Source organism: Artemia franciscana, chromosome 17, assembly GCF_032884065.1.
Source record: "Artemia franciscana chromosome 17, ASM3288406v1, whole genome shotgun sequence".
NCBI classification, from domain to species: domain Eukaryota; kingdom Metazoa; phylum Arthropoda; class Branchiopoda; order Anostraca; family Artemiidae; genus Artemia; species Artemia franciscana.
The window spans coordinates 37,634,802-37,660,140 of record NC_088879.1 but is presented as its reverse complement, the minus strand read 5'-3'; the positions used below and the strand labels follow the sequence as shown (position 1 = coordinate 37,660,140).

General features: G+C 35.2%; 1 protein-coding gene across 3 annotated transcripts in view; it reads right to left on the bottom strand.

The window, feature by feature from the left end:
• The window catches only part of LOC136038217 (uncharacterized), a gene marked incomplete in the record, with an annotated part of 124,171 nt that overhangs the window by 8,093 nt on the left and 90,739 nt on the right, over nt 1–25,339 (bottom strand). For all 3 annotated transcript variants that reach the window (XM_065721304.1, XM_065721305.1, XM_065721308.1), the window contains 1 exon segment: nt 7,717–7,877. In XM_065721304.1, the coding sequence (XP_065577376.1) occupies nt 7,717–7,877 (161 nt within the window).

Sequence of the window (25,339 nt, the reverse complement as noted above, 5' to 3'; positions counted from 1 at the left end):
ACGTATTTAAGAGGGGGTTGCTCTTCCTTAATAGCTCGCTCTTACACTAAAGTTTTTTTTTTACTTTTAAAATAGTTTATTATTCATTAAACAGCCTTTGTGATTCAGAAGTCCTTTTTAAATAGCTTAAATAAAAATCAATCTTAGGATTGATTATTTAGGATTTTAGGATTGATCAAGGTCATTATCAGTTAAAAAGAAAGTAAAATTGATATGCAAATTCCGTTTTAATTCTTCATGTATGATGAGCAAAAATTGAAACCTGCATTAGTTCAAAAACGCTCAGAAATTAAATAAAACAAACAATTTTTTTAACTCCAAGTAGCCTAAGGAGCGACATTAAAACTTAAAACGAACAAAAATTATCCCGTATATGAAAGGGGCGTATATGAAAGGGGACTCTCCTCAACATCCCGCTCTTGACGCTAAATTTTTACTCTTTCTCTCAACTCTATTTTTTAAAACAGTAAAAAACCTTAGTGTATAGAGCGGAGCTTTGAGGAAGGGACAACCCTTTTCATATACGGAATAATGTCTGTTCGTTTTAAGTTTTAATGTCGCTCCATACTTGCAGATAAAAAAAAAACCTTTTTTTTTATTATTTAGTATACACCCTAAGGCTACGTATGGCCATAACAGGGAAGCAGAACAATGCTCAATTAGACTGGCTTTGGCTGTTGTAGCTGAGAAGAACCTAAAATGAACAAAACAAGGGAAATATATTTTCTTTTCCATTCAATTTCTATCACATAAGGAAATTAAGCAGGGAGTGTCTACTTTACCATATATTCCTGTATAATTACTTGAAAATCTTTTGAATCAACTTACCTTTACAGAAGTAAGAATTAGCCTACCCCTTGGAGTAGTTCAGCCTGTTCAATAAAGTAATTCCTTCTCTCTCCCACCCCAAAAAAATTATTATATAGCCCATACCCCTTGATTCTCTGGATGTAGACCCTTCTTGTCCCCCCATTAATTTGGAGAAAAAATTATTATATAGCCCGTGCCCCTTGATTATCTGGATGTAGACTCTTCTTGCCCCCTCTAATAATTTGAAGAAAAAATTATTATATAGCCAATGTCCCTTGATTCTCTGGATTTAGACCCCTCTTGCCCCCAATAAAATACTGGAGTTACGCCCCTGATTAGAAATTCGCTTACTTGTTTAGAGTTTAACAAGACAGAAATGCTTCAAGCTTTAGTTTATCAAATTTAGTTCAAATTTAGGTCAAATTTAGTTTATCTTTTGAAATCCAGGCTGTCATTTTGTCAGAAATCTGTGCAGCTTGGAAAAACATAAAGAACCAGTAACATCAACTTTTTTGGGGATCCTCCCTGGGATCCTCTGAATCCTCCCCACGATTTTTACAACTATCTTTTTTTTTGGTATTTTCATTGGGACCATTGAAAAATCAACAAAATTGCTCTATCTAAATTTAAAATATTAGGTTTTTGCCCCTCCCCCTAAATTGCATAGATCGTTGCCATTGTAAATAACTGGAAGAGAAAGGAAAGAAATACTATGTTTACTTTTCTTGCATAAGGCTACTTATCAAAAGCTTAATAATATACAAGTGGCTAGATCTGAAGTAAAAATTAGCATATCTATAAAAAGCCACGCATCCTTTGAATCTGAAACCCGACCAGCTTCGAAAATTATAAAGGACTCGAAGAAAAAAGTAAAAAAAAAACTATGTAAGAAACGAAAGCTATTCAAAGAGAGGACCTACGTAAGGAAATATACCTAAGAAAGCAAAAATAAGGCTATTACAATCTTTCTGGTTTGAAATTGACACTTCGGGTAAAGTTTCTAATACCCATCGTGCGCATTGACGGAGCGTAAGCATAGTGGTACAAAATGGTGATACTTGTGTGTTACGCAAATAAGACTAGTGGACTATGTTCTTTATTGGGTGCAAAGTGACCCTCATTTATAAAAAATCATCCATTAACACCCTTCGTTTTATGCCCTGGCTGGAGCATTACATTATTTCAGATAATACTTTAGCAAAAAGGTGCTTGTTAATTAAACGAAACACACCGAAGAAATGAAGTTAGGTAAATCTTAATGGTTAATAAACTTTAGATTATGGTTAATGGTACCTTAATGGTAACCTTAATGGTTAATAAGCTTTAGTTTAGGTTAATAAACTTTATTTTATATAATAATATAATTCGGACCATATATTTGCACATTAAGGTGGGTGGGGGTATTTGGACAGCACCCTTAACTTAACCTATCCCCCCCCCCCCAAGTTCAAACATATAGCCCAAATTATAGAAGTCTAATGCATCATATCACCCTTCACTTGTCATTGTTGCTACAGAACCGGGCTTCTGAGATCTAACCTAAGCGTAATTCTTGAGTGTGTTTTGTTTAATTAACAAGTAACAGCAAACATTTTTTCAGAATTATTTTCATATAAGAAACAACAACATTCTACATTGAAATTCATTTTGAATTAATGTTCCAGATTTTTGTGCCCGAGTGTTTTTACGTCCCTGATTAATTTTTGTCCAAGATTTTCAAGAGAGCCCCCTCAAAAGCCAGGCTTTCTGTAAAAATGTCTTCTGTTGTATACTTTGACGAAGTTTTTACTATTAAAAAATTGACAAAACTGAATCTATTAATGTATTCTCATCTATATCTCTACTAAAGGTACACAAGACAAAAAGAACTGACTTCAATTCTGGAAAATATCAACCATCCATGAACTCCAAAGGATTTTTTTTTCCGAAAACGAAATCATATTGTTTACAAGAAACTAATACACTTTTGTAGAGAAACCTCTTCAATTATTATAAAGGAAAATCTCCAGAGCTCTCATAAGCAGTGAAAAAAGATCCAGTCCATAAAAAATAGAGAAAAACTTGATACACAATCAAACACTTCGTGGTAACGAACTGTAGTAAGGAGCGACCCGGCTCAATAGTAACAAAACTATTAAAAACGGAATTTTGATACAAGTAGTTACATCAAAAGAATCGCATTTTAATGCTGATTTTAAATATATAAGTTTCATCTTTAGTCTTACCCATCAAAAGTTACGAGCCTTAGAAAATTTGCCCTATTTTAGAAAATACTTTTTTTTAGAAAAAAAGTCTTAGAATCATAACAAAAATCACACCATCAGATTCAGCGTATCAGAGAACCCTATTGTACAAGTTCCAAGCTCCTATCTACAAAAATGTAGAATTTTGTATTTTTTTTCCTTAAGACAAATCACGGATGCGTGTTCATTTGTTTTTTTTTTCTTTTACCCAGGGTGATAGTATCGACCCATTGGTCCTACAATTTTGCGAGAGGGCTCATTCGAACGGAAATGAAAAGTTCTAGTCCCCTTTTTAAGTCACCAAAAGAATTGGAGGGCACCTAGGACCCCTCCCACGCTCATTTTTCCCCAAGTCGTCGGATCAAAATTCTGAGAAAGCCATTTTATTCAACATAGTTGAAAAACCTTATAACTGTGTCTTTGTGGACGACTTATTCCCCCACAATCCCGTGGGAGGGGCTGCAAGTTACAAATTTTTACCAGTGTTTGCATATAGTAATGGTTATTGGGAACTGTACAGACGTTTCCAGGGGGATTTTTTGGTTCGGAGGGGGGGGGGGTGGGGGTTGAGAAGAGGGGGTTAGGCGGGGGAAAATTTCCATGGAGGAATTTGTCATGGGGGAAGAAGATTTCCATAAAGGGAGCGCAGCATTTTCTAGCATTATTAAAAAAAACAATGAAAAAATAAATATGAAAAAAAAAATTTCGACTGAAAGTACGGAGTAGCATTAAAACTTAAAACGAACATAAAACATTACGCGTATAAGGGGTTCACCTCCTCCTAATACCTCACTCTTTACGCTAAAGTATTTTTAATAATTTCAACTATTTATTCTACGGCCTTCGTAATTCAGGGGACAAAATTTAAGCTTTAGTGCAAAGAGCGAGGTATTGACGATTGGGCGAACCCTCTCATATACGTAATAAAAACACACGAATATAGAAGTTTGTTACGTAAGCTAATTTGTAAGTTACGTATATCTTTTACTAATGAAAACGTTCGTAAACTTTTTAAAACAGTAAAAACTTTAGCGTAAAGAGCAGGGCGTTGAAGAGGGTACAGCCCCTTTCATATACGGGGTAATTTCTGTTCGTTTTAAGTTTTTACTGTTTTAGAAAGTAGAGTTGAGAGAATGGGTCAAACTTTAGCGCAAAGAGCGAGGGCGTTGAAGAGGGTACAGCCCCTTTCATATACGGGGTAATTTCTTTTCGTTTTATGTTTTAATGTCGCTCCTTACTTTCAATTAAAAAAATTGTGTTTTTTATTTAATATAATAACTAAGACAACGAGACTTTGCAATGACGCCTCTCCAGATACAGGGAGAGGGGATATAAGGCAAAATTTCTTCATAACATAATTCCGGTATATCCCCCCTTCATGTCTCGGGCTATTTTTTAGAAAAGAAAGTAGAGCGTCCTATGAGACTTAAACGGAGCATTTGGTATTGAACTCAACTTACAAGTTTATTTTTAACATATTCAAGTCAGGTGTTTTGCTGAAGGGCTCTAAAAAATATTTTTCAGATTGAAAAAATATAGGTACTCTCGTGCAATCCAGAACACACTTGAGAAGTGAAGTTAGTTAAATGATAAAGAAATACTATAGTTTATACAATACTTAGTTCATACAATACTATATTTGGGCCATATATTTCCACATTAAGGGGTGGGGGTGAGGGTAAAGTAACCTTACCCCCTAAGGTGCAAATACATAGTACAAAAATGGGCTGGTATTAGCTGAATATTAGAGGGGGAGGGCTTATCTCTTCCAATCGGCACTTCCAATGCTGTATAATAAAAATCTCAAAAATAACATAAAAAATATTAGGCGGCGTCATTTAGCCAGGGAGGGGGTTGGAAACCGCTACCCTCCTTATGGGCACCCATGAGACCACATTATACAAGTCCAATGCATTCTGTGACGTGTCATTTATCTTTGTAGTTATGAAACCGGTTTTCTTCGATGTCACATTCAGCTAACTTTTGGAGTGTGTTCTGGATTGTACAGGAGTACCAAAATAAAAATTATGTTAGCAAATGAGTGGCTTCGGTTTGTTTCTTGTCACTTTCTGTTGCTTTTTCTTTTATTTCAAACGAATGTCGCGTGTCCATTGAGATAGGAGTGACACTTGATTTAGAAACAATCCAAAAATCATAAACAAGTACGTGAATTTTGATTTTGAGTTAAAACGAGTTTGGTGGAAGGGATGGAAAACTTGAGAGCCATGGCTAATTGGAGTAAAGTCAAGATACATAGTCTAAGTGAGAGGCAAAGCAGGCATGACCTCTTTTTAGAATTGTATAAGAAAGATGTCATTTCACTTGTTGATAAATAGCTGATGTCTTCTTTAAAATACTTACTACGAAATAAACTACAAATCAACAGTTTACTTGTATAAACTTGTTGAGTCAAAAATGAAGAGTCGACAAACCTTTTCTTTTAATGGGAGCGCCGAACTTTACTAAGAAATAATTTAAAATTAGTAATATCAACAAATTTTAAAGGGATACGAAAGACGGGTTAATCAAAATATCAAGTTTTAACACCCTTATTTGTAATTTCTCATTTCTTGGTCTTGTTCAGCAGACGGACCTCCTTTCTGACGTGTAAAGCAGTCAAAAATATGTCAACAACTAATCACAATATCGAGTTAATAAAATACCAGGTAGATCAAAATATCGAGTTTTGACACCCTTATTTGCAATTTCTCGTTTTTTGGTTTTGTTCAGTAGACCTTTGTGATGCGTAAATCCATCAAAAATATGTAAATAACTGAATAGAACGACAACCTAAATATAAAAGAAAAGGAACATCGAAGTAAACTTCTAGGGCAGCAACAAATTAATGACAATTTAAAACAAAACCGCAATTATTTCAAAAAATAATTGATTACAGTATAGGCGTTCCCTTGTGAAAATAAAGATAGACTCTAGGACCATTAAAAGCAGCTTAAGTATTGATATGACGGGCAACAATAGTTAATGAAACTGTTTCAGGTTCCCAGTGACGATCATAAGCCATATACGGGAACTCCTTCCATTTTTTTTTTAAAAGCCCTTTAACATATAAGAGGTTTCTAATTCTGTGTAAAAAATAAATAAATACTTGAAATTATTACATCACTGAAATGGAGGGTCAAAATGATCTTGAAATACTTATTTGAAAAATAGTAAAAAATAAAGAGGGAACGACTTCATTACACAGTCGCTTTTCAGTAAACTATGCGAGCTGCAAAATTCTCAAGATAATCAGAATTCATTGGTTTTAATTATTAATTATTAATATATTAATTAATTAGATTATAAATGTAATGAATATATTGATTTATTTACAGCAAAATCTATGATGCCGTTTGCCAAGATTAGGCATTAAAATAATCCACGAGGAAACACATTGAAAACACATTAAACATTAAAAACACATTAGAAAACGCATTTAAAAATCATCTACGAAGGACCTGCTATGAGGGAAGACATATTTTGGAGAATTCGGTTCGAAGACCTGATTGAAAATAAGAATACCGTTCGGTGATGACAGAGGTTTTCTCCCTCGTTCCAGCCCTGAGCGTAGGGGAAATGTCGTGGCGTGAAAATAGAGACGATTTTATCGACTATAGGGACATTACCGCAAACTACGTAAAGGTTTTCTACCTTGTATAGCAAATGAAGAGCCTCAGTACCTCCCTAACCACCTCCTGCAATCCAATGGCAACCATAAGAATTCTGAAGTCTAGTTATAATTTGAGTTTTTCTTTTAATCCAACACTAGACATCAACTGCCAAGCGCCTAAAAAATTAGAGTTTTTAATTTATGAAGCAAACTGCGATTTGGAAGTGGTCACGAAAGTGCTTTTTTTTAGAATAAAATGTATTTATATGTGATGAATAATAACAACACAATTTTTTGGCGAAGTCTAATTTTGGGACTTGAAGAAAATCATAATTATTTTTATAGCCACTAAAGTGATTCAGTTTAGAGACTAGAAACAAATTAGAGCACATAATTACCATTTTAAGTTTTTAATATGTATAAAAAATATCAAATGCACTGCCACGAAAACAAAAATTGTTTTGACTTAAGCCTTTTCGTTTCAGGACCCGCTAAAATGAAACTGAAACACTCCAAAAATCAAAAAGTCAGAATTTACATTGAGCACGTTTTGAAAAGCTGAAAATTCACATACGTAATCTGAATATATACAAGACATGATTTTGCTTCATCCTTAAGATTTTTTCATTATTTATCTTTATTTTTTTATAATGGCCTCATATTCTAATTACAGTTCGAACGAACTGTCGGCGCAAAAAAAAAAACAAAAAAAAAAACAGCCTAGTATAAAACGCTGTTTTCCTTTCAGACGTTACATGGGAATTATGTGGAGTGCCAATTGAAATATGGGCTTTCTCCGCTTGGACTTGGAGAAAACATTTTCTTGGTTTCCATTAGGAAGAAATCCCCTTCCCTGACCTTGAAAAACCCCATTTTCGTATCTTCATTTAAAAAATTGAAAAATGCTTCCTCCCCCCGCAAAAATCTATGAATTTGTAAACCTAATAATGTTTACATAAGATTCGATTCCAATTTTTAATGTCGTTTATTTAGGACATCCAAATTTATTTATTCAAATTTCTACAAGAAGTTGTCAAGTTGAAAAAAAAGTACCTGTCTTCCATAGTTTCAGATTGCACATCTCCACCACCAAGTCCATGAACCAAATTAGCATGTTGCAGAAGTGCGTCTAAACTTTGACATGCTTCACCACACAAATTACATTGACGAAAGGTAGAAGGAGGTCGCTGCGGTGAAACAGGTTCACTATGAGCCTGTAGAAAAAAAAAATTACGATACAGTCTAAAACACTTAGAAAAAGATCGACTTAAATTTCATAGTTTATTCAAAGGACACTACATCTTACTCATTCGAATGAACCATTTCTTAACAATCTAGCACTGCGGACTACGAATGAACACTTGCGTGACTATCCTTCCCTGGAAAAGTAAGAGTGTTTAAATCTTGTCGATAGTGGTATTAGGGTTTTCATATATGAATATAAGTGCATAGTATTTATCAAGGACAAGCCCTTTTTGGGAGAGTTTGAATCCTTTTCGTAAACATGCAGAAATTCTCACTGGCTAATAACTTTTACTGGCAAAATACGATCCACCCTTCCATAAAAACACCCACATATTAATAATGGGCACCTAGTGTAACATATAGCCCTTGCCCTGATGGCTATGGTGGGAGAGGGGCTTATCATCCCCAAACACATGATTACTGGATCTTTCAAATACGCTGGCTATCTCAAGATTTTGAATAGATGTGTTTCAGGTAATGATTGGCGTGGGGGGGGGCTGATTGCTCTTTAATCACTTTTGAATCTTAAAAAGAACACTAGAACTTTCAATCTCCAATCGAATGAGCCCCTTTCAAAGTTTCTCCGACGACTCCTTCTATACAAAGTGCATTAGTTAAAAAATTCGTTAAAAAAAAGTTTAAAAAAAAAACATTGTACCGATATCGCTCTTTACTTATGCAGGGATTACTAGTGAGGTCACCTCTGATTCTAACAAAATGCTAGTTAATAAATCGCTTATTTCTCCCCAATCTTATATTGTTTATTTGCGGTAGAAAGATAGTGTCGTTTTCATGGTAACCTCACTATCTCAAATCATCTGACTCAAAGCCCTTATATACTTCCCCTGAATTATCGAGTTCCAGCTTTATATGTTTCGGAGCGATATCATAGAATCATTGATATGATCAAATTCCAAATCAATCATTTTATCATATCACTGCAGCAGAATTTATGTTGGGGTTAATTTTAAAGAAGTGACTTGTTTTCTTTTCCAACATCAAATAGAAATCTTAGATGTGAAATGCGACAGAAATGACCACCTGACAACACATGATGTGAGGAAATCTTAAAAAGGGGGGGGGGGGATTTGAGCCTTAAAAATTTTTCAAATTGAGTTTTTTTTTTTTTTTTTAGTCTTCACGAATTTCGAAGCTTTAATTTAAAAACAAAGTTTGACCAAATCAAAAGCCCAGATGTTGTTATAGCGCTTTCACTTAATGGTGAGCACGTACAGAAATTGACAGGTGACACACAAAGGGCGTAACTTGACATTGAATGATAAAAACATTCTGATAAAATGGGGAATCTAAGGTGAAAATTTGTCATTCTTAAACAAAAACAAAATCATTGTTGAAAATTCAAGGAAAAAGACTGGAGGACCAATACACGAACTAAATACCAATACACGAAAATGTCTACAGTATATATTCTCAATATCTGGCAGTAATTCAAGAGGGGGTGACACAGATTTAACACCACCTCCAAATTTCATGATTTTTAATAGAATCCCCAATATTTCGGTTACTTAACGGTTATTAAGATTTTTAAGACCTAAAATGACTTTTTACATGTCAAGATCTCACAAAAAATGTCCATATCCGCCTCCTTTCCCTGGGAGAACCCAAACTTAATGGGTTGGATATTCTGAAGTCAAAGAAACAAGAAGAATGCATCTCTCTACAGAATTTCCAATAAAAATATTGTAATTCCTGACATGAACAAGTTTTCTAGAAAACTCAATATATATATATATATATATATATATTAAGAAACTGTGAAATAAAGATGAAAAACATAGGAAATGTGAATAATAGAAGTAACTGCAGTGAAATTTTTACAGGAAACCGCAGTTAAAGTTGCCATAAACAATACGTAATTGAAAGCGGAAAGAATTGTTTGCAAACTAAATCCAGCAAAGTAATTTATGAAATATTTTCCATAATCCGCACTTAGATCAAGTCAGATCTACCGAAAAATCAACAAATCGCGCTATTCTAAGTTTTTTTTTGTATTCACGGAAAATTTTCATCCGTTATGAACGGGGATACTGAGTGTCAGTTGTCTGTATAACCAAATGCATTTCATTTAGAATCTTTTGAATTGGCGGCTTGATTTTGAAAATTATACAGCTATGAGATAAACATTATACATTACGTTCATCATTAAAAGTTCTTTTAAAACTTATTGATCGAAACCGTCCGAATTACATCCAAGCCTCCACTCCCATCCTCCAATGCTATAATAATAATAATTATTATTATTTATTTATCACCCACTTCACAAAACAGAGGTTAAGTGGAGTAAAATACAAAAGAAAAACAGCAAAAGTAATACAAAAGAAACAAATTTAATCACATACAGAAAAAAGACGGATAAGGCGATGAAAACATCCTAGCCTATAAAGCGCTTCAATAGCTAGCTTCGCAGATAGTTTTTCGAAAGGACCAGTAATATCTGTCGCACGATACTTTTTAACCAGTTTTTTATTCCGGTAAGAACGAGGTAGATATAAAAGAAATTTGCAGTACCGGTAATAATTTATGCGAATACGTTTTAGATCACCAGTCAACAGAAGTGGCCTAATACCAGAACAGAAGAGCACAGAATGATCACAAAAATTTGAGTAAAGCCGAGTTAGCGCTCTTCTCCTATAGTGTCCACGATTTGCTACAATCTTAGAGTAACCGAGCCTCAGCTCATCACTAATATCTTTGACAGCAAGAGACCGGAGAGCATTCATAGAATCGCAAACTGTTATACCAAGCCAACGAAACGATTTAACACGAGGAATACTAAAACCACCGCAGTAAGAGCTATATAAAAATTTCGCTGATTATTTCACTACTTTTCACTACTGCTATTTTATACAGTGATGATTTCGACTTATTGCACCAGAGCTGCATGGGACTAAAATTGTGGAGTTAGAAAAAGTGTAGGTTCGCTCATATTTTTTTATATCTGGTACCACAGCTCTATAAACTGCTATTTTCTGCAATACAGAGACAATTTAGGCCAAGCTTGGGATAAATGGATTAATAACAAAAACTATAGAATTTTCCTCATTGAAAATCGTAACAAAAAACGCCCTTCACGTTAAAATTCAACTAGCGTTTTTTGGGACTGACTAATTTACAATGAGAAAAAAAATACACTAAATACCTTCATTCTAAAAAAAATTGTTGCAAAGCTATTAGCTTCAATGAAATCATCTAATGACTTAACGTGAAAAAAAATGGAAGAGAAAAATTTAAATTGACATAGCAAAATCAAACAAGATTCTTTATAATCTAGAGTCTGCAAACTATTTAAAAAATATGTGAATCTACAAATCAATTCGTCTTTCCAATCCACTTGATTTATGCTAGATTCCCCACGTTAGAAGATGCAAATCGAAGAGAATAAAGGATAATTCTTTCTAGATTTTTTTTTTCCGGATGCCTTGAACCAGCATTTTAAGACAAGGTAAAACTAAAAGATAAACAAATTCAAGGCGGAAATTATTTCCTAACAGAATGCTAAACAGGTGTAAAGACAAAAGAGTGATAAATCCAAAACTGGAAACCAAAACGAAGAAATGCATGTTTGATTAAGTTTTCCATAGATTCGATAGATCGGCGCCAAGATTACGTGCCAAAGTATTAATTCTGGAAAGCATTATCTGTCATCTAACGGCCACATTTAGAACTAAGTTCACATAGCCTTTGGTTGTTGAAGCGGTTAGTTCTGAATTATTTAAGCGCCATCTATTCAATACTCAATTTTACTTTTACAATTTTACTCAACTCTACTTACGGATAATTTGAAATTTCATTTTACTTTGTTAGTTTTCGTAATTATGACAGCGTTCGAATTGCACTCAGTTCGTCAGTCAGATCAAACTTAAAACCCCCCACCCCTCTATTCAGTGGTGGATCCAGGTGGGGGGGTGCGCCTCCCATAACGTATTGGTGGATTTGGGGATAATATCATGTTGCCATATTCAATATAATATTTTTCGTAAAGGGTGAACAGCTTTTTCCTTTTTTCATGGCAGGGTGGTTTCAATAACTAGCTGTTTTTTGTATCAATATTGTTACATCATTTTAATTTCAACAGATTTATTAGAACTTTAACCCTCAGCAGATTTTAGATTAAATTTACGACCATTTTCACAACCTACCTACAGCGTATAATCGTTGAGGCTCCCTTTAAATTGCTGGTATTTCTTTGTTCGCAAGATTATCAGAGTAAAATATTTTGCACCCCCCGCTAAAAGTCCTGGACCCGCCCCTGCCTCTACTGCTTCACATACTACCTAGAATACTCTCTCTCCCATTCGTCTAAAAGCTTCAGTCGTTTGGTGCCTTCATGGAGATTGTAAAACCATTTTTGATTTCCGAATTTTGCCTTTTTTTATTGCCTCCTTGAGGTTTTTGTGTTTTTGTTTTATTTATTCCGCATGGCATTTATCTTCGGCTTGCCTTTTCGTTAGATAGACAGTGGAGAACCAAAGTTTGTAAATTACTTTTGTAGTGTATGTGAGTCTTCTTTTTTTTTCTCGGTGCTTGTGTATTATTAAGAACACACTCGGGAAGTGAAGTGCGATTAAGTCTAATGAAATGAAACAAATAATGGTGAATATATACTAGTTTAGAAACAAATTTGGGCTATATATTTGCACATTAGGGGTGGGGGTAAAGCATAACATATATTAAATGCGTAAACTAACCATCACTGCATTTAATATATGCTATGCTTTACCTCCACCCACCCCCTAATGTGCAAATATATAGCCCAATTTGTTCGCATAAACCAAACAAAACCAAAAATAGAAACTATATCAAACAGTTCGTGGTAGCGAACTGTAGTAAGGAGCGACCCGGCTCAATAGTAACAAAACTCTAAAAAAATTAAATTTTGATACCAATAGCTACAACAAAAGAACCACATTTTAATGCTGATTTTAAATTTATAAGTTTCATCAAGTTTAGTCTTACCCATCAAAAGTTACAAGCCTGAGAAAATTTGCCTTATTTTAGAAAATAGGGGGAAGAACCCCCTAAAAGTCATAGAATCTTAACGAAAAGCACACCATCAGATTCAGCGCATCAGAAAACTCTATTGTAGAAGTTTCAAGCTCCTATCTACAAAAATGTGGAATTTTGCATTTTTGCCATAAGGCAGATCACGGATGCGTGTTTGTTTGTTTGTTTTTTTTTTTTCAGGGATGATCGTATCGACCCAGTGGTCCTAGAATGTTGCGAGAGAGATCATTCTAACGGAAAGGAAAAGTTCTAGTGCCCTTTTTAAGTGACCCAAAAAATTGGAGGGCACCTAGGCCCCCTCCCACGCTAATTATTTTCCCAAAGTCAACGGATCAAAATTCTGAGATAGCCATTTTATTCAGCGTAGTTGAAAAACCTTATAACTATGTCTTTGGGGACGACTTACTCCCACACAGTCCCCGTGGGAGGGGCTACAAGTTACAAACTTTGGCCAATGCTTACATATAGTAATTGTTATTGGAAAGTGTACATACGTTTTCAGGGGGACTTTTTGGTTGGAGGAGGGGTTGAAAAGAGGGGGATACGTTGGGGGAGCTTTACATCGAGGAATTTGTCATAGGGGAAGAAATTCTCCATGAAGGGAGCACAGAATTTTCTAGCATTATTTAAAAAAAACAATAAAAAAATAAACATGAAAAAGTTTTTCCAACTGGAAGTAAGGAGCAGCATTAAAACTTAAAACGAACAGAAATTATTACGCATATGAGGGGCTCACCTCCTCCTAATACCTCGTTCTTTATGCTAAAGTATTTTTAGTAATTTCAACAATTTATTCTGCGGCTTTTGTGATTCAAGGATCATTCTTAACGAATTGGGACAAAATTTAAGCTTTAGTGAAAAGAGCGAGGTACTGACGAAGGGGAGAACCCCCTCGTATATGTAATAAAAACATGAGAATACAAAAGCTCGTTATGTAAGCTAATTTTTAAGTTACGTATATCTTCTACTAATAAAACACATTCGTAAAAAATTAAAAGTTCTAGTTGCCTTTTCAAGTAACCAAAAACCGGGAGGCAGCTAGGCTTCCTCCTCCGCTCCTTTTTTCTCAAAATCTTTCGATCAAAACTATGAGAAAGCCAAACAAATATGCAAAAACAATATTTAGCCAAAAAAACAAATATGCAAATTTCGTTTTAATTATTCCTCTGCGGAGAGCCAAAATCAAAACATGCATTGATTCAAAAACGTTCAGATATTAAATAAAAAAAAGTTTTTTTAACTGAATGTAAGGAGCGACATTAAAAATTAAAACGAACAGAAATTACTTCGTATATGAAAGGGGCTGCTTCCTCATCAACGACCCGCTCTTTACGCTAAAGTTTTTTACTATTTTAAAAAGTAGAGTTAAGAGAAAGAGTCATATATATATATATATATATATATATATATATATATATATATATATATATATATATATATATATATATATATATATATATATATATATATATATATATATATATATATATATATATCATCATACAAATATTCATCATAATTCTTGCTTGTTTTAAGCAAACAAATTTAAGTTTAAATGACTGATTATAGTGAAGTTTTAATTTCAGTTTGGTGCCAGATTGTGGTTTAATTTGACATTCCGCTCTTTTTCTGTATAAAATAAAAGAAAAGTCAGAACAAACACAAGTTAAGAAACAAACAGAGTTTAAAAAAAATATAGTAATAAAACACAAGAAAACCATTAGCCCTCACTTATGTGTTATGTTATCAGCATTATCTGATATGAAAATTGATCCTCAATCAATAGAACTCTTCCGAAGTAAATCTATTGATAAGTGTTGTTTGTGAAGAAATAAAACCATACGGAAGGAACTACTTCGAGAAGAAATTCTTCCTCGACAGCGAAAACAATTGTATTCCCCTTGTGTTTGCAACATTGGTCCAGTCCAAGTCAAGTCCAAGAGGAGGAGGGGGAATTTGAATAAGTGCAATGGAATGAAGTGATGCATGAAATAATTGAAGCAACGCACGTCTAAGACAAATGCTTTTCTTTTAGAGAAATAAGTTGTCTTAAATGTTAAAATAGTTTATTTAAACGTTACTTAAATTTATTTATTCAACTTCAATTTCATTCAAAAGTTATTTTATTTTGAGCTGTTCTAATGTTGATTTTCTTCACGTTATTTAAACTTATTATTTGATTTTAAGTTAATAGTTAATGTTATTTTTGACTGCAATTCTTGAATTTTTCATATGTGAAAAAAGAGTGTTTTTAGTGTATTGCCCCTCCACTTCCCCCCACAAAAAGATATGAGTGATCATAAGTTAGTTCGAATCTAGTAACTCAAGACGCGCTACGTTACAAAATTATAATTTTACAGGAGATGGAACTGTTTCAACTGTTTTATCTAATTCACTTAAATACAGAAAACATTAATCTCCAACCGAGAGTAAAGATAAAAAAAATGTTGGGTATATAAGTAGCAAAACATATAGGCCAACCAATACATCTTGTCATAATCAAACAGTTGGTGGTAACGAACTGTAGTAAGGAGCGACCCGGCTTAATAGTAACCGAAACTAAAAAAAAATGTAATTTTGATACCAATAATTACATCAAAATAATTGCATTTTAATGCTAGTTTTAAATATATAGGTTTCATAATGTTTAGTCTTACCCATCAAAAGTTACGAGCCTGAGAAAATTTGCCTTACTTTAGAAAATAGGGGGAAACACTCCCTAAAAGTCATACAATCTTTTTACAAAGTTTTTTACTGTTTTAAAAAGTAGAGTTAAGAGAAGGAGTCAAACTTTAGCGTAAAGACCGGGGAATTGAGAAGGAAAATCCCTTTCCTATAAGGAGTACTTTCTATTCGTTTTGTGTTTTAATGTCGCTCCTTACTTTCAGTTAAAAAAAACTTGTTTATTTTATTTAATCATAAAAAATGAAATGACTTAATGAACAAAAAAATAATACATAAAAATGAATAAAAAATAAAGAAATGCTGGACAAGAGAAATACATCTCTTCATAACCATATTAATAAAAAAAATGGGTAAAAAAAAAGAAAAAAAGCATAAAAACAAGAAATAAGGAAATGCTGGGCAAGAGGGGCGTGGGAGGCTACCCCACCGTAGGAACGCTAAAATAACCAGGACAAACGATTGCAATATATTTTAAATATTCCACCATCATTGTTCAATAAACAATCTTTAATATTTCCTTCTTTAAATCCAGCTGAGATTCCCGGAACGAATCAGTTAGAATTTGATCATTCAATTTATATTTGTTTGAAATTACAAGTATCTGGTATCTATTTGAAAAAAAAATGTATCTAATGAAAAAGTATCTGTGTTTAAGAACCAGTTGTGTACAGAGCGGGAAAACTTTATCCGTGAAAGATAAAGCAAAACAATGTTGATTCCTAAAAACACAGTTTCTGAATTTTTCTGAGTGGAATAAGAGGATTTAGCACATTTTGACCGAAAAAAACAGCTAATAAATATCGTGACAACAAAATAAAAGAGAGAATAAACGTTTTGTACTAATTGACAAGTTTAATTCGTTTCATTATTATAATATAAATTCGTTTTATAAAAATCAACTAATAAATATTCGTGAGAAAAAAATATAATAGAGAGAATAAACGTTTTGTACTAATTGACAAGCTTAATTCGTTTTATTAGGCGCTCAGTTAGTTTGATACAGCGTGTTGTAGATTTAGGTTTTACAAAAAAGCAAGATAAGAAATTCTAAAAATTTCGAACTAGTCTACTAGAGTCGAATTCGAAAAAATATAAACTTATTTACATTTTATATGTTTTTAAATATGAGAGGATCCAAGCAGGTGAGGAAGAGGATAAGGATCTTAAATCAGAAGTTAAGTTGTCTCTCGAGTGCTTAGTTTTTACTGATATTCATCAAGGCCTTCATTTGAAAATAAAACCTAACATTACATGGACAGGAAATTTGCCGAAATGTTTCAGATTTAATTGGTAGAAACTGATAAGATTAACGGCCTGTGTGGTCAATGGCAATTTTCTAGTATCGCCTATATTAAACAGACATGGGGCTTCACTGTATTATTATTTAGTTTTTTTCTTATAAGCACTGAATATGGAAGGGGTGGTCGTATAAATTTCCGAAGAGGTTCATTCGATTGTGAATTAGAAATTCTAGCACCTTTTTTAAGAGTCAGAAGTAATTGAAGGCCAACTAGCCTCCCCCTACCACGCCCTGTTTCTTTAAATACATCAGATCAAAACTCTGAGATATCCATTTTGTTGCAAATAGTCCAAAAGTCAAAGGGGTCTATGCCTCTCGCGTTGACACCCCCAGCCTCCGGGACAAATGCTATAGGTTATGCAAGTTGCCCATTGATAACATACAAGAATTATTATTAGAAATGAGGGCATGTTTGATCCTGGATCTCCAAACAGATTTAAGGTATCAAATGAAACTTTAAGAAGATATTTAGAGGGATGGCGAACACAGTCAAGAAACACAGTGTGCTTGCTGTTTATGAAAAGAGAACATTAGCAATATCTAAGGGACGACTGAGGGTATTAAGTTGGAACTTTGAAGGTATGTTGAAGAGATGTTGAAAAGACAACCAGCCCCCCTCCCCTCTGTCCTTTATAGGTACTGCCTCTGCTGAATACTTATCGAAATTTTGAAATTATTATTATGTTTAAACTAGTCAAAAAGTCTAACAACTATACTTAAGGGACACCATGCCCCCCATAGCCCCGGAACAAGAATTGTAAAATTCACGATTTACCATTGCTTAGGCACATAAATTATTATTAGAAGAAGAGAAAATATTTGATTTTCGGTACATCCAAAAAAGGTAAGGGCATTAACGTGAAACTGAGGAGAATGTTGCGGGTTACGTTATACTAAATCAAAAGACACCACTTGCTTCCAGTTAATCAAAAAAGAGGATCTGTAATATTTTAAGAACGGCTGAGGGTATTAACTTGTCAATTTCAGAAGACGTTGAAGAGCTATTGTGGGGCAACCACCTCTCCTTGCCCTTTTTAGATGGTCTCTCCCCTCATCACTGACGAACATTTTGAAACAGCGGTTTTGTTCAAAACATTAAAAAGGTCTAGTACCTATGCCTCCCTGAATACAATGCCCGCCACAGCCCACTGGGGAAGGGTTGTAAATTATGTAATTTGCCCTTTTTATAAGCAGGATTTATCATTAGGAAAAGTGTGAATGTTCTAATTTAGGTGTATATGAAAAGGCTGAGATTATTAAGCTGAAACTTTGGGGAATGTTGAGGGTATGTCAAACTAAAACAATGTTATGTATATCTAGATTATCAAAAATTTATCATATTTGAAATATCTCAAGAACGGCTGAGGGTATTAAATATAAACTTTCATAGAATGTTAAGAATGAAGTTAAAAAGAGGTCAGAGGGCAACCAATCCCCCTCCCGTTCCGTTTTTAACTGCCATGCCTCCAAAGATATGTGATCAAAATTTTGAAATAGCCATTCTTTTTCCAAATAATTGACGATCAAAACGATTTAAATAGGTCTTGGCTTTAAATAAGAATTCCTATTTTTCACATGGTATCGAGCCTCTGGTGACGTCATGTCATCAAGAAAAGGCTCAAATTGTCCGCGGTTAGGACACAAGCTACAATGAGAATCAATCGATATGTAGAAGTCTGCCGCGTGCCGAGTTCAAGGGCCCGGCGGCTTCAATCATAGGCAGCACAATAGCGCTGCTTAAGTAAAGAGTGATGTGAGCACAATGTATCTTTTTTGGGGGGGAAGGGTTTTTTTCTTCTAGACCAGGGCACTTCGTATCAAAGGAGTTGTCGTAGAAACTTCAAAAAGCGCTCATTTGGTTGGAAATTCGAAGGGCTTGTACCCTTTTTAATAGTCAAAAGTGATTGGAGGGTAACTGAAACCCCTTCTAAGCCCAACATTTCACTAAACCCATCCAATCAAAATTTTGAGACAGTTAATTTGTTCAACGTAGTTGAAAGGTCCTAAAATTATGTCTTTTAGGGTGATATTTCCCCCCTCCCTGAAACCTCAGGGCAAGGGTTGTATGTTATACCCTGGGGGTATACAAGGTTTATATAGAAATGTTGATCATATAAACTTTGGAATGGACTCATTGGATTGCTAATCAGAACTTTTATAGCGCATTTTGAGATTCAGAGTGATGGAAGAGCGGATACCCCCCCACACCTCATATTTCCCCAAAATACATCTCATAGAAATTTTGAGATGGCTATTTGCTGTCATAAAAACTTCGAAAAAAGCTATTTCGGTTGGAAATTGAAAGGGTTATTGCCCTTCTCAATAGTCAAAAATGATCGAAGGGCAAATAACCCCCCTCCCACAACCACCATTTCACCAAACAAATTCAATCAAAATTTTGAGATATCCGCTAAGTTCAACGTACTTGAAAGGTCCGGAAATTTTTTCTTTAAGTATGAAGCCCCCCCCCCGAGCCCTCACGGCAAGGGTTTCAAGTTATGATCTGGGGCAATATAAGGTATATATAGAAAGGGCGATCGTAAACTTCGAAGGGGGCTCATTGGAATGGTAATCAGAAGACATAGTGTCCTCTTTAAGATTCAAAGTGGTCAGAGGGTCTATAACCCCCCCTCCCCCGACACCTCGTAATTTCCTGACACACATCTCATAGAAATTTTGAAATGATTATTTGTTGTCGTAAAAACTTCGAAAAAAGCTCTTTCGGTTGGAAATTGAAAGGGTTATTGCCCTTCTCAATAGTAGAAAGTGATTGGAGGGCAACTAACCCTCCTCCCATACTCACCAATTTGCCGAAAACATCCAATACAAATTTTGATATAGCCCTCAGGGTAAGGGTTATAACTTATACCCCGAGGGCTTATAAGGTATATTAGAAAGGGTGATCCTGTAAAATTCGAAGGGGGCTCATTGGATTGGTGATCACAAGTTCTAGTAGACTTTTTACGATTGAGAGTCATCGGAGGGTGGATACCCCCCCCTAAACGTCGTACTTTCCAGAAGTACATCTGATAGAAATTCTGATATGGCTATTTGTTGTCGTAAAAAATATGAAAAGAGCTCATTCGATTGGAAATTGAAAGGTATAGTGCCCTTTTTAACAGTCAAAAGTGTTTGGAGTGCAACAAACCCCCCTCACACACCCATCACTTCCCCAACCCCCTCCAATCAGAATTTTGAGATAGCTATTTTGTGCAACCTAATTGAAAGGTCAATATATTAATTCTTTAAGGATGACGACCTTCCCAGACCAGAACACAATTTGCGCTTTACTGAAAAAACAAACAAAACAAAAACAAACAAACAAATGACCGTGGATCTTTAGTTAAATTGACATATATTGGCATTTCTTCGTTAAGGTTTTGATAATTTTTCATTTATGAAAGTAAGAAAGGCGAAAACATTTCAAACGTAATTTGTTTTCAGGGAAGTACAAATTGTGTTCTGGTCTTGAGAAGACATAGGGGTTATGAGCCCTACTCATGTTAATTTTTGCTCGTTTTGAGGTTGACTCGGCCATTTATCGTAATTTCTGTTAGTTTTGAGCATCATTTATTTATTGATGGTGAGTTGTGGTAGTTGTACGCTTAGAATATTATTTCACTTTATATTTGCTCATTCTTGGCTTAATGGACAATCTTTACTTTTCTTTGAAAACTTTGTTTTGTGGAAAAAGTTTATTAAACTAATTTCTTTATGTTTTTTTATGGACATAATCTTTTTCATGGACAATCCACAACAATTTTTTTTTCAATAAAGTGGAAATTATTTTCTGGTCTTGAGAAGGTATGTTGGCTGTCAAAGACATAATTTCCAGACCTTATAACTACGCTGAAAAAATGGCTGCATAAAAATTTTGACTTGGAATTGATGGGCATAGGGGAGGGGGTTATTGTCCTCCAATCACTTTTGACTAATAAAATGAGCACTATCCCTATCAATTTCCAGTCGAATCAGCCTTTATTGAAGTTTCTACGAAAACAAATGGCCGTCTCAAAATTTCTATCAGATGGATTTCGGTAAAAGACGAGGTTTGGGGGGGGGGGTCTCCACCCTTCGATCACTCAATCTTGAGAAGGACACTAGAACTTCTGATTGCGAATCCAATGAGCCCCCTCCCGAAGTTTTTACGATCACTCTTTCTATGTAAACCTTATATGCCCCCAGGAAATAACTTACAACACTTGCCCTGAGGGCACAGGGTATGAAAAATGAAGTCCAGATGAATGTGGTCGAAGACAAGTGAAAGTGGAATTGCAACAGCTAAAGAAAAGGGCATGGAAAAAACAACAGTGAGAATCACATTGAGTTGTAAACGAAATGTTGAACAGTGATTTATGGTTGGTAACTCGAAAAGACGTATTTATTATTTATAACGCCTTAAGAAATTAAATGACATGATGTATTTATCTAAACTGTTCGTTACCATATTTCCCCCAGATACGGTCAACCACTGCTAATATACTCTCCCCCCTACACCCATTTCAACCTGACCTGTTGCAGGTGTTGAAATGCGGTTTAGTTAAATGGAGCGAACTGAATCAGGGTTGAACCGCAAGGGGGTCGAATTGAATAAAAGGTTGAATTGAATAACGGTTGAGTTCTCTCGGGGGAAGATTTTCCATTGGAGGGATCGAAATGAGCATAAAATAAGGAATCTATTAAAGACACTGCCTTTATTTCAATAGCATATTTACTTTAGATACGGTCAACCACTGCTAATTTACCCTTCCCCCCCCCACATCCATTTTAACCTAACCTCTTTCAGGTGTGGAATTGCGGTTAAGATAAATGGGGTCAAGTTGGGTCACGGTTGAACCACAAGGGGGTCAAGTTGAACAAAAGGTTGAATAGGATAGCGGTTGATTTCCTCCAGGTACGGTAAACCACTGCTAATTTACCCCCCCCCCCCCAGACACACCCATTTCAACCTAACCTGTTGCAGGTGTTGAATTGCGGCTAAGTTAAATGTGTTAGAGTTGAATCCGGGTGAAACCACAACGGTGCCGAGTTGAATAAAAGGTTGAATGGAATAGCGGTTCAGTTCTCTTGGGGGGGGGTGATTTTCCAGTAGGGAGATCGAAAAGAGCATAAAATAAGGAATCTACTAAAGGCACTGCCTTTATTTCGTTAGCATATGTCCTCCAGGTACTGTAAACAACTGCTAATTTACCCCCCCTCCCCCGACACACCGATTTCAACTTAACCTGTTGCAGGTGTTGAATTGCGGTTAAGTTAAATGGGATCGAGTTGAATCAGGGTTGAACCACAACGGTGTCGAGTTGAATAAAAGGTTGAATTGAATAGCGGTTGAGTTCACTCGAGGGGGGGGGGGGTGATTTTCCAGTCGGGAGATCGAAAAGAGCATAAAATAAGGAATTTATTAAAGGCACTGCCTTTATTTTAATTAGCACATTTCCTCCATATACAGTCAATCATTGCTAATTTACCCTTCCCCCCACACCCATTTCAACCTAACCTGTTGCAGGTGTTGAATTGCGGTTGAGTTAAAGGGGTCGAGTTGGATCAGGGATGAACCACAAGGGGGTCGAGTCAAATAAAAGATTGAACTGAATAGCGATTGAGTTCTCTCGTGAGAAGGTTTCTCAGTGGGGGGGGGGGGGGAGGATCGAATTGAGCATAAAAATAAGGAATCTACTAAAGGCACTACCTTTATTTCCTTAGTATATTTCCTCAAAGTAGATAACTTTGAAGAACACACTGCCTTTCCATGACGAAAGTAAAACAGTTAAAAATAGGGATGAAACCTTTTAATTGACAGTGAACAGATATAAAATTATTTAACTGGATATTTCGAACACATATACTGTGTTCATCATCAGCAGTACTTACTGCTGATGATGAACACTGTATATGTGTTCGAAATATCCAGTTAAATAATTTTATATCTGTTCACTGTCAATTAAAAGGTTTCATCCCATTTTGAACTGTTTTACTTTCATATTTCCTCAAGGTACGGTAAACCACTGCTATATTACCCTCCCGCCCACACACCCATTTCGACCTAACCTGTTACAGGTGTTGAATTGCGGTTGAGTTAAATGGGATCGAGTTGAATCAGGGTTGAACCACAAGAGAGTCGAGTTGAATAGAAGATTAAATAGAATAGCGGAGTTCTCTTAGGGGGGGATTTTCCAGTGGGGGGGGGATCGAAAAGAGCATAAAATAAGGAATCAACTAAAGGCACTGCTTTTATTTCATTAGAATATTTCCTCCAGATACGGTCAACCACTGCTAATTTACCCCCCCCACACACACTCATTTCAACCTAACCTGTTGTAGGTGTTGAATTATGGTTGAGTTAAATGGGGTCGAGTTGAATCAGGGTTGAACCGCAAGGGGGGTCGAGTTAAATAAAAGGTTAAATTGAAGAGCGGTTACTATCAGGTGGTGTTTTTCCCGCGGGGGATTGTCCGCCGTGGATTTGTCTGTGGGGGATTAATCCGTGGGGATGAGAAATTCTCCGAGGGAGTAGAGCCTAGAACCCTAGTAACATTAAAACTGGGAAAGAACAGAAATATTTGTTGTACTTCTTTGTTGTACTCTTTTGCGTACTTCTTACGCAAAAGTATGACATTTTGTGCTAATAATTTAAAAATGACAGCTCAAATATAAGGATCGTTGATTCGGAACAAGAATAATATTAAAGTCAATATAAACCTTAGGGTTAAGAGGGGGATTAAGGGTAGTGGGACAGTCCCCTTCATATATAAAAAAAAATCCATTCGTATCAAGGTTCTGTGTCGCTATTTACTTTCATTCGATTTTTATTAGTATTATTTGATAGCACTGTATCGAAGGAACTGCTAAGAGGACAAATGTATCCAAGACTGGAAAAAACACTTCTATTGTCAAGGGAGTCAAAGGTCGGGATCAAAGGATACAAGGGGAAGCTTGAAAATGATGCAGGGACTGAGTATTACACAAAGAGATCTACGCTGAAGGCAAAGGCTTTGTATTTGGTCAAAACAGAAAGTTTGATATATCCTTAAAAAAAGAGCTCAAATAAAATCAGATCTAGCTAACGAAAAATTAAGCAAAAAAAAGGGTTTTAATCTCAAAACAAAGCAGTGAACAAAACAAGAAAACAAAACAAAAATTTAATAAAGAAAAGAATATTTCGGCCTCACATCCGGGAGCGTTTCTCAACGAAAAAAAAAACGGAAAGAAAAAAAGAAAAAAAGGTGTGTTTAAAAAATAAAACACACACACAAAACGACTACTAAGCACACGAAAAGAAAACAAATAATAAGAATAACTCACGTTACAAAAAAATTTCCAGCACTGATGTTACAACTTAAGAATAAAACAAAAACGAATGTTTATAGTGAAACCATGGGTCACTCTCCTCTTAACATTCTTATGTTGTAACATTAGTACTGGAAGTTTGTTTATAATGTGGGTTGTGCTCATTTATTTTTTTTTTCTTTTCGGGTGTTTAGTTGTCGTTTTTTGTGTGTATTATTTTTTATCACATATATGGACCTGTAAGGAACCATTTCTAGACAAGTGTGTGTTTTTGTGTGTGTATTATTTTTTTAAACAACTTTTTTTTCGTTCTTTTTTTTTTGTTGAGAAAGGCTCCCAGATGTGAGGCCAAAATATTCGGAATTTTCTTTTTTTTTGGTTTTAGGATTAAACTCCTTTTTTTGCTTAATTTTTCGTAAACTAGATCTGATTTTAGTTGAGCTCTTTCTTCTTATTTCGGGTATGGCTGCATTAATTGATACCCAGAGGGGAAAATCGTTTACCAGATATTACTTACACGGTATGCAACTGTTTGCTTAAAACTGTGACGCAATCTTACATGTGGGTGTTGCATAATGACGGGGGGCACATGTGGGTGTTAGGTAATGGCTGCACACACGGGGGACGCTATATAATGACAGCGCCCACGTGGAATGTTACGTAACGACGGTACAAGTATCGGTGTTACATAAAACTTAAAATATTTTTTTCTTCAGGAGTTCTTTTTCTATTAAGGCGTTTTTTCTTCTTTCAAGGCTTTTCTTTTCAACCCATTTTCTCTCAGGATTTCTTTTACTTTCAAGGCGCTTTTTTTCTTTTTGAGATTTCCTTTTTCTTTCAATACGTCTTCCTCAGGGAACCTTGATATTCTAATGGTTTTTGTCTCCATTAGGATTCGAACAAGCTTTTCCATCCAATAGAATGGAGCGTTAACCAGTTCGACTATGAAAACCTTTCTAATATTATGATTCGGGACATAGATTCCACGAAATAACCTACTGTGCGCAGGGAGAATCCCCTGTTCGCGCATACTAGAATGATTAAATGAATTGCGTGTTTCCATACAGCTGCAATAATTGACACGTAGAGGAGAAAATCGATTACTAGAAATTGCTTACACTTGGTATGCACCTG